The sequence below is a fragment of the Loxodonta africana genome, chromosome 3 (assembly GCF_030014295.1).
Source record: "Loxodonta africana isolate mLoxAfr1 chromosome 3, mLoxAfr1.hap2, whole genome shotgun sequence".
NCBI classification, from domain to species: Eukaryota; Metazoa; Chordata; class Mammalia; order Proboscidea; family Elephantidae; genus Loxodonta; species Loxodonta africana.
The window spans coordinates 86209362-86222803 of NC_087344.1; the positions used below are offsets into that span (position 1 = coordinate 86209362).

The following is a 13442-nucleotide window of genomic DNA, read 5'->3' on the forward strand; positions in this document are numbered from 1 at the left end:
CCCCTACCTCCCACAGACATTTCAACTACATAGTTCTAATAAGGCTGCCATGTGTTTGCATATTCTTGCCTCCTGGGATATATTTGACCTGCCCAGAGGTAGACATATACTCCAAGCCAGGCCAATCACAGTCTTTCCTGGAGATTTCTGAACTGGAAAATGAGAGTAAATCATTCTCTACTAGTAGAAGCCACTGGATGTGATACTTGGCAGTCATGTTCCCTACATGGGGAGGAGGCCAGTTGACAGTCTTCAGTGATATGCCATACTCTGGTACTCTTCTAATAAAATCTCCATTTTGTTTAAATTAGTCCCCGTTGTATTTCTTTTGCTTGTAACAACAAGCCCTAACAAATATGGGTATGTTCCAGTATATTTCCTTTGCCTGGTGGGACCTCTACAACTGAGCCCGATATTTTTGAAGGGGAGAGGGAGAAGAATGGATTGTGAGGGGTACTTGAGGTGTCAAATTCAGAGAGAAGCAGGCCTAGGCCTTCCCCGTTTTGATTGTGTGTTCCTGATCTGTGGCTCCTAGTAGACTTTCCCAACAGTAATGTTTGTTACATGTCAACTTGGCTAGGCTATAATTCTCAGTGGTTTGGCAGACCCTGGACTGGGTAAACAAACTGGGTACTCTCCCTTAATGTAATATAAGGCAATCATTTTCCATGAGGTGATCTGACGTGATCAGTCAATTGCTTGGAAGGGGAGTTTCCTTGGGGGTGTGGCCTTCCGGCAGTATATAAACAGATGTTCTGGCAAAGCTTGAGCTCTCTCTCTTCTTGTTGCCTGACTCTGGTTCTTGGGACACAAGCCTGCAGAAATCCCCAGCCTGCCACCTGACCTACAGATTTCGGATTCACCAACCTCTGCAACTCTTTGAGCCAGCAGAGGCCTTCAACCTGCCACCTGATCCATGGATTTGGGACTTACCAGCCACTGCTATTGCATGAGTCACTTCTTTGAAGTAGATATCTCTTTATATATTTATATATACATCTCACTGGTTTTGCTCCTCTATAGAACTCAGACTGAGACACCAATGCAACTTGATGGCTTCCCTTTCCCAGATCAAGTCCTAAAACCCGCAGCTGCTAAGGGCACTCAGTTACTCACCGGGTCATTATACATCTGGATGATGAGTTGTTTCACCCCATGCAGAGTAGGGTGGGCCCATGGAGAGGGATCCAGCCAGTGACGGTTCAGATCAAATCCCATCAGAGAGCACCTAGAAAGCATCCAAAGTAGGAGTCAGTATAGATAGGACAAGCCAAGCTTCTTAATTGCCCAAGTGCGGTTAGGTGTAGGAATAGTAATTATGTCACTTACCTAGAATTTATTGTTTGCCAGAGGTAGTTCTAAGCCCTTTATATGTATTAGTTCATTCAGTGCTCTCAACAATCCTCTGAGGTCACTACTATTTATAATTCCCATTACACAGGTGAAGAAATTGAGTCACTGAAAGGTTTAAAAATATTTCTGTTGAGCAGTCTCACTTCAGAGGCTATGCTCAGAGACCCATAGACACATGCACATCTCCTACACAGTTCAGCAGAAAGAAATGCTCAAGTCAAAACCCTTGGTATCTCCCTTATTCCTCTTTGTCTCACACCTACAGCTAATCTACTATCTCTACCTTCAAAATACATCCAAAAGCCAACCCTTTTTTTTTAAAATCACCTCCACTGATACCTCCTTGAGCTGGCACTAAGGTCCAAATGATTAAAAAAAAAAAAAGTCCAAACTCATTGCTGTCAAGTTGATTCCAACTCATAGCAACCCTACAGGACAGAGTAGAACAGCCCCATGGGGGTTCTAAGATGCAGCTGATGGATTCAAACTGCCGATCTTTTAGTTAGCAGCCACAGCTCTTAACTGCTGTGCCACCAGGGCTCCAAAATATTGTAATAATCCTACTTTATCTTACTTGATCTTCTTGCTTCTACCCTTGCCCCCTCACCCCGCATCCAATGCCCCATTCCCCACACAACAGAGAGAATAATCTTCAAATATAAGTCAGATCCTGTCCTTCTTCTGTTCAAATGGTTCTCTGTTATACATATAGTAAAAGCTGAAATTCTTGCAACAGGCTACAAGGACCCACATTGCCCACTCCCTGTGAATTTCTCTGACCTCAGCTCCTACCACTCTCTCTCTTGCTTACTCTGTGCCAGATACTGGTCTCTTCACTGTTCCTCCAAAACACCAGGTGGTTCCTGCCTCCTGGCTTGTGCGCAGGCTGTTCTTTCTGACTATAGTTCAGACTGCTCAGGCATCAGTCCTGATGTCACCTCTATTCTTGAACAAGTTATTTAAAACCGTTTTGTGCTTTAGTTTCCACATCTATACAATAAGAACAGTAATACCCGCCTGGTGGTCTCTTCTTCCTTCAGATATTTGAGTGACTACTTCCCTCACTTATTCAAGTCTTTGCTCAAATGTGACCTGTTCAGTGAAGCCCACCCTGACCAGCTTTTCCATGCTTAACTCTTCCTCGGGCACATTACATAACTTCACCAGGGTAAGTGCAACTGTGACCTTTGTTTATCCCCCTCTTCTCCCTCCTCCTCTTCTTTCTCCAGATCTGCCCAAAGCCCTGCCTACACTTGGGAAGGGATACTTCCTCCAGGGCTCTGTCCCCATGCCTCCACCCCGTGGACCTTCACACAATGTAGGTACTCTCCAGGCCAGCCCAGGCTGAGGTACAGCTTCCAGAAACACTGTTTGCTCACAATTCAAATTATTTTCATCATCTGATCTCTTTTCCAATCCTTTCTCCTCCTGTCACAGAGTGGGTTTTCTGCACAGATCTGATGGTCTTGCTTGCTTGATCAAGATTCATCTATGATTCTCCATTGCCTATAGAATAAAATTCGGCTCTTTGCCCCCAATTCAAAACTGATGGCAGTCATACACCTCTCCCGTCTGCCCCAAATTGTCCCTCTTTTTCTCTGATATCCCTCTACCCTACTAGTTTATCCCCCATCTTATTTTTCAATCTATTCTCACTATTTTCTTAAGCAATACAGTTTAGCCTCCTCTCAGCTTACTAATTTGCATCTTCACCTGTCACTCTTATCAGCAAAATAAAGAACCCCACTGAGGACCCACCTCCCCTTAATGATGGTTGGGGTGGGGATGGAAGGTAAATAATAATTTTTCCTTAGTCTTTAAACTAAGGATAGTGGGAACCCTGTGGAAGAATAACTAACATTTCATGGAGGCAATGGGGAAAGGTTATATTGAGGAGAAGCCATTTGAGTTGGGCCTTGTTAAATGAATATAATTTTGCCAGGCATTAGGGGCAGAAAGAATAGCATAAGTAAAGGAAGGAACTGTGAAGCCATCCAGGATGCTGGGAGTGCTGGGAGAATGGTGAACAGTTTGGTTTAGTTGGGTCATAGGGCACATGTTGAGGAGGTAGTGATGATGAAGCTGTAAAGGGAATGAAATGTTAAGGACCTTGAATGTCTGTCTTTGTGTTGCTGTGTTTAGATCAACCACGTGCTAATGGGGGCTTCCCACTGATTGCACAGCATGAGCAGAAACAGCCCTATGTGCAAGTTACAAAATCATCATCACAATCAGGGAAACACAGTCAAGGGAACATTTACTAACATTACTTTATCCTAAGAACTAAGTACTTTATAAAGTGCTAAATATTTTATCTAAATTAATCCTGATAACAACCTTGCAAGAGTGGAGCTATTATTATGCCCATTTTGCAGATGTGGAAACTGAAGCATAGTGAGCTTATAAATAGCTTGCTCAAAGAAAGAAGACATCAGGATTTGTGCCTAAGCAGTCTGACCGCAGACCTTGAACTCTTAGCCCCTTCTCCTTATTATAGTATCATGTAGTATGTGCTTAGTATGTGCCGGGCACTAGGCTAAGATCTTTCCATGGGTTTTGGCACTTACATACAATACTTCTAAATTAATTTAAGCTGTTGTTTAAATACCCAGCCCTCTACCCTGGGCTTGTCCCCATTGCAGCAGATATTAGATTGGGGTTAAAACCAGGTCATCTGAACTCTCCATCAAGGACTCTGAACCTCACCCACGTTGTTTTTCCTTTATGCTTCTGGTCTCAAAGAAATTGTAAACCCTATCCATCCTTCCTTGTTTTCTCCTTCCATCTCCTCCCTCCCTCCACATGAATGGAGACTCTATAGGGTGCTAGGTGCTAGGCTGGGCTCTGGGGAAAGCTAAGAGATGAATCAGACCTCCTAGGCCCTCAGAAGGCTCGTGCTCTACTGCAGGAAATAGACTCCTCGAGTATTAGCTCCTTTGAGAAAAGGCAAGGGAAAAAGGCTGTCTTTTCCCCTTCTCGCTCCCCACACTGTGGGATGAAGCACACAGCAGAAGATTCAAAGACTCCCAGAATCCCCAAAATTTTAGCCTTGGACTTGAATTAAAGCCCTCCAGTTGTTTGTGTAGCTTATACCGTCTTTCCCCTTCTTCACTCAGCACTGAGAACCAGTTGTATGTTTGGAGTTGAGGAGCTACTAACTGCCTCATAAACGCTCTTCCCTTAATCTCCTTGGACGGTCTGGAAGAACCATATTATCCCATCACAACACTGCTTCTGCTCCAGTGAGAGCCAGAGAAAAATAATGTGGAAATATCCAGGAACATCCTTTGGTTCCACAGGCAGAATCTCACCAGGGGTCCTACCTAGCCTCTGTGCCTTCACAGGGCCAGGCTGGCCTGACATAGTAAGTGTGACCACTATCCCCACACTCACATCCCTGATGAGTATGGGGATAACGTCCCGTGGAATGCAGAGGACCTATCCCCTGCTCAGCAGCTGGCTTACTATGTGACCTTAGGCAAGTCCCTTGCTCTCTTGAACCCTAAGTTTCCCCAGCTACAAATAGAGAAGGGGAGGTGACTACAAGCTTTCGAAGAACCTCCTCCAACTTGGGCTGCTTTTCCCCTATCCCATCCCCCGGTAGAGAGGAGGTTGCAAGGCAAATTTCCATAGCAGTGATGCGTGGATACGAACCCTTCTTTCTGCTCCAAAGAGAGCGGTCACTAATGCACAGCCTCCTGTCCAGGCAAGTTACTTCCTGACCTTGAACTAGCAAATATATCCCATTTTCATTTGCCACTGTAATGTGAGCATTTTTCTTTGTTATTAAGCCCTCTGTAACTACCATTTTAATAGTGTTGTACTATTATCCCATTGTATGAATGCCCCATAATTCATTTAGCCATTTCCCCATGGTGGCAAATTTATGTTGTTTTTAATATTTTACTATTTAAAAAATTCACTATTGAATACTTCCACCCCTAAAGTTGTTTGTACATTTCAGAATTTTTCCTTAGAATAGTTTCCCAGACGTAGAATTACTTAGTAAGAGGATTCCATAAAATAAGTTTTTAAGTGGAAAAAAAAAATCCTCAATATAAAAAAATAGGAAAAAAAGGTAATATCATCTTCTTATCACCCAAAGATAACCACTTTTAGCCTTTTGATGCATACCTTGCCATCTTTCTGAGCTTATAGTAATAAGTATAGCAGTAGCTGACATTTAATGAACACTTTCTATATGCCCTAACAGGGATAATCTAATTTAATCGTCATATTTATCTCTTAAAAGTTCTGTATCCCCATTTTACAGATGAGAAAAAAAAGGCTTAGAAAAATTAAATAACTTCCTCTAAGGCCACAGAGCTACTATGTGGCAGTTATAATTTGAACTCCGGGTCAGCCTAATTCTGAGAGTCTAAAATCTTAATAAATTGCTCTCCTAACTCCAGTCTCTTCTAAAGACGCTAAATTGTCTTTCAGAAAGAAAACAATCCTGTATTTAGAGGCTTGAACTACAGACTTGTACACGCAGTTGTTAAATATTCTAATCTATACTATAGGGTCGCTATGAGTTGGAATTGACTCGACTGCAGTGGGTTTGGTTTTGTTTTTTGGTACTATAAATAGTAAAAAAAAAAAGTAAATTGTAAAAATACAGGTAACAAAACATTTATCAATAAAACATTTTTCACATGTACAATTCAGTGAGACCAATTACATCAATTACGTTATGCAACTATCATCAACATACATTGCCAAATTTTCCACCCCATAAACAGGAACTCACTGCTTCCTAAACCATGATTTCCCCTTTCCTCTGGTAGCCACTGTTAAACTCTAATCTCTAGACATTTGCCTATTCTAGGTATTTCATATGCACTATAACTCCTTTCCACTACTCATCTGTCAGCTTGTCATACTATGGTGGCTTGCATGTGGCTGTGATGCTGGAAGCTATGCCACTGGTATTTCAAATGCCAGCAGGTCCGCCCATGGCAGACAAGTTTCAGCTGAGCTTCCAAACTAAGACAGGCTGGGGAGAAGGACCTGGCAATCTACTTCTAAAAAAACTGGCCAGTGAAGAACTTATGAATAGCAGCAGAACATTGTCTGATATGGTGCTGGAAGATGAGCCCCTCAGGTTGGAGGCACTCAAAATATAACTGGGGAAGAGCTGCTTCCTTAGAGTTGACCTTAATGATGCGGATGGAATAAAGCATTCGGGACCTTCATTTGCTGATGCGGCATGATTCAAAATGAAAAGAAGCACCTACAAACATTCATTAATAATTGGAATGTGGAATGTACAAAGTGTGAATCTAGGAAAATTGAAAGTCATCAAAAGTGAAATGGAATGCATAAAGATCGATATCCTAGGCATTAGCAAGCTAAAATGGACTGGTATTGGCCATTTTGAATCAGTCTTATGGTCTACTATGTTGGGAATGACACACTGAAGAGCAATGAGGTCCCATTCATTGTCAAAATAACATTTCGAGATCTGTCCTGAAGTACAACATTGTCCGTGATAGGATAATATCCATGTGCCTACAAGGAAAACCAGTTAATATGACTATTATTCAAATTTACCCAACAACTGCTAATGCCAAATAGGAAGAAATTGAAGATTTTTACCAACTTCTGCCATCTGAAATTGTTCAAACATGCCATCAAGATGCATTGATAATTACTGGTGGCTGGAATGCAAAAGTTAGACAAAGAAAGATTGGTATTTGGAAAATATGGCCTTGGTGATAGAAATGACGCCAGAGATCACATAATAGAATTTTGCAAGACCAACAACTTCATTGCAAATACTTTTTTTTGCCAATATAAATAGTGACTACACATGGACCTGGCCAGATGTAATACACAGGAATCAAGTCAGCTACTACATCAATGGAAAGAGATGATGGAGAAGCTCAATATCATCAGTTAGGACAAGGCCAGGGGCTGACTGCGGAACAGACCATCAACTGCTCAAAAGCAAGTTTAAGTTGAAGCTGAAGAAAATTAAAACAAGCCCACAAGAGCCAAAGTGTGACCTTTAGTATATTCCACCTGAATTTAGAGACCACCTCAAGAAGAGATTTGATGCATTAAACACTAATGACAGAAGACCAGATCAGTTGTGGGATGACATCAAGGACATCAGGCATGAAGAAAGCAAAAGGTCATTAAAAAGAGAGAAAAGAAAGAAAAGCCCAAAATGGATGTCAGAAGAGACTCTGAAACTTGCTCTTGAACATTGAGTAGCTAAAGCAAACTGAAGAAATGATCACATAAAAAGCTGAATAGAAGATTTCAAATGGCAGCTTGAGAAGAACAAAGTAAAGTATTATCGTGAAATGTGCAAAGATCTGGAGTTAGAAAACCAAAAGAGAAGAACATGCTGGGCATTTCTCAAGCTGAAAGAACTGAAGAAAAAATTCAAGACCCCAGTTGCAATACTGAAAGATTCCATGGGCAAAAAATTGAATGGTACAGGAAGCATCAAAAGAAGATGGAAGAATACACAGTCACTGTACCAAAATGAATTGATCAATGTTCAACCATTTCAGGGTGTAGCATATGATCAAAAAATGACAGTAGTGAAGGAAGAAATCCAAGTTGCATTAAAGTGACTGGTGAAAAACAAGTCTCTAGTAATTGACAGAATACTAGTTGAGAAAACGACACAATGCTGGAAGTGCTCAATTGTCTATGCCAAGAAATTTCAAAGACAGCTGCCTGGTCAACCGACTGGAAGAGATCCATATTTGTGCCCATTCCAAAGAAAGGTGATCCAAAAGAATGCAGAAATTATCAAACAATATCATTAATATCACACACAATTAAAACATTGCTGAAGATCATTCGAAATGGGTTGTATCAGTACATCGACAGGGAACTGCCAGAAATTCAAGCTGGATTCAGAAGAGGAAGTGGAATGAGGGGTATCACTGCTGGTGTCAGATGGATCCTGGCTGAAAGCAGAGAATACCAGAAAGTTGTTTACCTGTGTTTTATTGACTATACAAAGCTTTCAATGGTGTCGATTATAACAAATTATGGATAACATTGCAATGAATGGGAATTCCAGAACACTTAATTGTGCGTATGAGGAACCTGTACGTAGACCCAGAGACAGTCGTTTGAACAGAACAAGGGGATGCTGCATGGTTTAAAGTCAGGAAAGGTGTGCATCAGGGTTGTATCCTTTCACCATACTTATTCAACGAATGCTGAGTAAATAATCCGAGAAGCTGGACTATATGAAGAATGCAGCGCCAGGATTGTAGGAAGACTCATTTAACAACCAATGATATGCAGATGACACAACGTCGCTTACTGAAATTCAGAGAGGACTCGAAGCACTTCACTGATGAAGATCAAAGATCACTGCCTTCAGTGTGGATTACACCTCAACATAAAGAAAACAAAAATCCTCACAAGTAGCCAATAAACAACATTATGATAAATGGAGAAAATACTGAAATTGTCAAGGATTTCATTTTACTTGGATCCAAAATCAATGCCCATGGAGTAGTAAATGACGTATTGCATTGGGCAAATCTGCTGCAAAAGACAGCTTTAAAGTGTTGAAAAGCAAAGATGTCACTTCAAGGACTAAAGACTTTGAGGACTAAGGCACACCTGATCCAAGCCATAGTATTTTCAGTTGACTCATATGCATGTGAAAGCTGGACAATGAATAAAGAAGACCAAAGAAGAATTGATGCTTTTGAATTATAGTGTTGGAGAAGAATACTGAATATACCATTGGCTGTCAAAAGAATGAACAAATCTCTCTTGGAAAAAGTATAGCCAGAATGCTCCTTAGAAGTAAGGATGGTGACACTTTGTCTCATGTACTTTGGATGTGTTATCAGGAGGGAACAGTCCCTCCAGAAGGACATCATGCTTGGTAAAGCAGAAAAAAAAAAAAATTTTTTTTTTCTTTTTTTTAAAGCAGAGGGTCAATGAAAAAGAGGAAGGCCTGCAAAGAGATGGATTGACATCGTGGCTGCGACAATGGGCTCAAACATTGCAATGATTGTGAGAATGGAGCAGGACTGGGCAATGTCTTCTGTACATAGGGTCGCTATGAGTCTGAACCAACTCTGTGGCACCTAACAACAACAACAACATAACTCCCATTGAAAGTAATTAAGGACAGACAGACAGAGACCCACAGACACACACTCATCTGAAATTTGCCCAGGGTCATTCAGTTAGCATGTGGTAGAGTTGACTTCAACCCAGCTCTGTCCAGTTTCACTGCCCATGCTCTCCTGGGAATAAAAGTTTAAGAGAAGCTAGCCACCTTTGAAGAATGTGTAGGTAAGTTGAGAGGAGACTGGCTTAGGGAATGAGGGTAAGGCAAGAGTTAAACACAGAAATTTCTCAAGGTATTAATGAGAATCTTCTATATGCCAAGCTTTATGGTAGGTGCTACTGGGATTGATAAGAGATGTTTCCTGCCTCAAGAAACATATAGTCTAGCAGGAGAAAGAAGATATGATCACAGGTTTATATCCATTTGTAATTCAGAACAATGTTGTGGGTATTAAATGAGATAATTCATGTAATAAACTTAACTTAGCACAGGTGCTGGGCACATGATAGCAGCTCAAATTGTTGCGTTGCTGTTTTTTTGGTACTTCATTATTTTAGGCTACATCCTATAAGTGACATAGACTAATAGGTCTGCAGTGCATAGGAGGCTGCAGTGCTCACGAATGACACTCTGTGCTTCCTCCAGTCTGGGAATCAAGCAGACTTGAGTTCAAATCCATGTTCCGTTCCTTCCTAACTTTTTAGGCATTTGTTCATTTTCTGTGGGGAATGCCTAGCATCTAACCCCAGGATTAGATGGGAACTGCGGGGAGAGAGAGTTTGCTCCTCTATCATTACACATGACGAGGCCATGGCAGTACCTTGTCTTCTACCACAGAAGCCAGATGAAGCAGATTCTCCCTCCTTGTGGCCTGTCAGCCTTTTCAGCCTCAGGCAGTGGCCACTTCTTCCCAGGACTTAAACGTGGGGACGTGGGAATAGGTGATACAGGGTGGCCCAGGAATATCATGAGGCAGTGCCACCATGAATCAGATGCAGATTATGCCTGCTGAGAAGTCAGCCAGTTTTCGGCCCTCCAGAGCTACACTATAGGGTCGCTATTAGTCGGAATCGACTTGATGGCAGTGGGTTTGGGTTTTTTGGGTAGAGCTACTCTGTTAATTGTTTTCCAAGTCTGGCTCCAGCTTCTGGTTGATTCTGTAAGCCTCTTCCTAAAAATTCCCTTTTTGCTCAAGGAGCTGAAGTTAGGCTTTTTTGCTTTAACTGAGCATCCCTAACTGTATGGCTGACCCTGGGGGCTAGCAGAAAACTGCAGCGGGCCCCATATTGCCTGGTCACCAACATGTGGAAATACTGGTCTGGGTGCTGTGCCTACAGAACCAGTTCTAGCCCTCACTGAGCACTGAAAGTTTTTGAACAGAACGTTATCATTAATAACAGGACTTAATCATAAACAATTATATCCTTAGAGATGATTAGGTCTTCCTATCCTCTGCCACCAAACAGAAATGTTCTCAGCAGTGTCATCAGGTCGCCATCTCACCCCTGCTCTATGACACCAATATGACCTGGAACTCACTACCTCCCCAGGTAGCTTATCTCGTTCTTGGACAGCCCTTTTAGGAAACTCTTCCTCCTTTTTTAGGTGAAAGATATCTCCCACTAACTTCCCTCATCAGTCTGTCTTGCCACATACAGTAGCACAGAACAGTGAGGCGACATTGTAGAAACCAGGGGCTTTGGTTTAAGTTTTGACTGTACCTCTTATCAGTTATGTGACTCTCTTTATAATTTCTTTTTTTAAACCCCTTTTGACCTCTGTTTTATCATATGTATAATGGGGATAACAACCCTAACTTTCTGGATTGCATACATGTACTAATGTGTGTAAACGGCCCAGGAGAATCCTCAGAACAGAGTGAATATTGAATAAGTGGTAGCCAGTGATGACAGTGGTAGTGGTGGTGATTCTGATATTGTTGAAATTGTCTGACCTTAATTATCACCTCCTCCAGGAAGCCTTCTCAACTAACTCCCTGCAAAGGTGGGGTAAGTGCTTTTCCTCTCCTCCCATAGCATTCTTTGCTCTCTCCCTACCAGAGTAGCTGTAGCACAAGTTGTAGTAGTTGTTGAGTCTGCCTTCTTCACTGGACCATGACTTTCTCAAGTGCAAGGGCAATGTCTTACTCATGTTTGTATCCCTATGCCGGAAAGAGCTTGGACTATGGTAATATTGAAGAAATATTTGTTGAATGAATAACTCCTTCTTTCCAAAGCATTTTCCCATCTCTTATAATTTAATCCTCACAACCATCCAGCCATGTAGGTAGACTTTCCATTTTTTAAGTGAGAGTGTTGAGGGCCAGGGAAGGTATACCATTCCTTCAAGGCCACCTACTAGTACACTATAGGGCCCAGCCTGAATCAATGCTTCCTGTCCCTGGGCTCCATGGTCTTCCTACTTGGCCATGCTGCTTTCAGGAAGCCTCTTTGAGTCAAGAAAGTGAGACTCAAAACTGAAAGGACTATTCCAGGCAAGAAATCCTAAAAGATCAACTCCTTGAGCCAGCCTGTTAATGAAAATGCACTGTGACTGGTGATTCAAAGACAAATTTAAAATCCCCAAAGAATCCTAGAAAGTCTTTAGAAACTAGAGTATTTACGACACTCTTAAGTACCTGCACCGGGTACTCTTTGAGCTGACTTTTAAGGAATGCTTCTAATGTCAGTTCGTCTATCAGTAGGCAGCTATTTATTGAGCGAAAACATCTTAGTAAAGATGCAGGAGCCCTGGCTAATGGTCGGTAGATCATTCTAGAAAATTTAAACATATGGAGGCTATATTTATATACGACTGCGTAATATATAACTTCTTTCTCTTGAATTAGAGGTAGTCTTTAGTATCTATTCTTTCTTCTTCCAAACTGTGAGCTTCACGAGAGCAAGGACTGTGTCGTTTTGCCCACCCTCACCTCAACATTGTCTATTATAGACCCAGGTGTAGAGAAGATTCAACGTATCCACTGAACGAATGAATGAGTGAATATATGCACAAATTCATGAATAAATATCCTGCAGGTTTGCAGGCATGCAAACAAGGTACAGGCAATAACCTGCAGACATATTTTGAAAAGTCTTTAAGCACTTGTTACATGCTAGACACATTCACAATAGGTGTCATTTATGTCTATTTTATAAATGAGCAAATTGCTGTTGTTCTCGTTAGGTGCTGTCAAGTCGGTTCCGACTCATAGCAATCCCATGTACAGGAGAACGAAACACTGCCAGGTCCTGTGCCATCCTCATGATCGTTGTTATGCTTGAGCCCATCGTTGCAGCCACTGTCTCAATTCGTCTTATTGAAGGTCTTATTCTCCTTCGCTAACCCTCCACTTTACCAAGCATTATGTCCTTCTCCAGGGACTGGTCCTTCCTAGTAACATGTCCAAAACATATGAGACAAAGTCTCGCCATCTTCCCTTCTAAGGAACATTCTGGCTGTACTACTTCTAAGACAGATTTGTTCATTCTTTTGACAGTCCCTGGTATATTCAACACTCTTTGCCAACACCATAACTCGAAGGCGTCAATGAGCAAATAGAATTCAAGAAAAGTCTGACCTCAAGAAGGTCACTGACAACTATTAGGGTGTGGAGATGGGATTCAAATCCAGGTCTTGTTGATGCCAGGATAGTTCATTATGACCCTTTGAAATCCCCCTAAACCATCTATGAGGCTGTCTGATCTATGGAAGAGACAGTAAGTTATTCATGTATCTGCTCTTGCTGTCCTGGTCTCTTCCTCCTCTTGCCCAATAGCAGAGATTCAATGTTTCCAAAGAACGTTATTCAAATGGCAAATAAATAGCTCTGTTTCATGAAGGGCATCGTGCCTGCATCCTTGCTGCAATAATTGCCTTAGAATGAGAGCAATGATTTCAATTCTCCTCCTTATGATTTCCTTTTCATCACCTCTAAAGAAAGATAGAGAAAAAGGCAGCTTGGTGGCTCCAGATCAATCTTGTCCTGAGCGTAGTGGGGCTGTGTACTCCTGGGAGGGTAGCACTG

At 41.8% G+C, this 13442-nt stretch overlaps 1 protein-coding gene across 2 annotated transcripts in view; it reads right to left on the reverse strand.

Annotated features, from left to right (window-relative positions):
• AGBL4 (AGBL carboxypeptidase 4) overlaps positions 1-13442 on the reverse strand; it is a 1457453-nt gene that overhangs the window by 121863 nt on the left and 1322148 nt on the right. For both annotated transcript variants that reach the window (XM_023549621.2, XM_010591301.3), the window contains exon 8: positions 1117-1228. In XM_023549621.2, coding sequence (XP_023405389.1) covers positions 1117-1228 — 112 coding nt within the window. The remainder of the gene's footprint in view (positions 1-1116; positions 1229-13442) is intronic.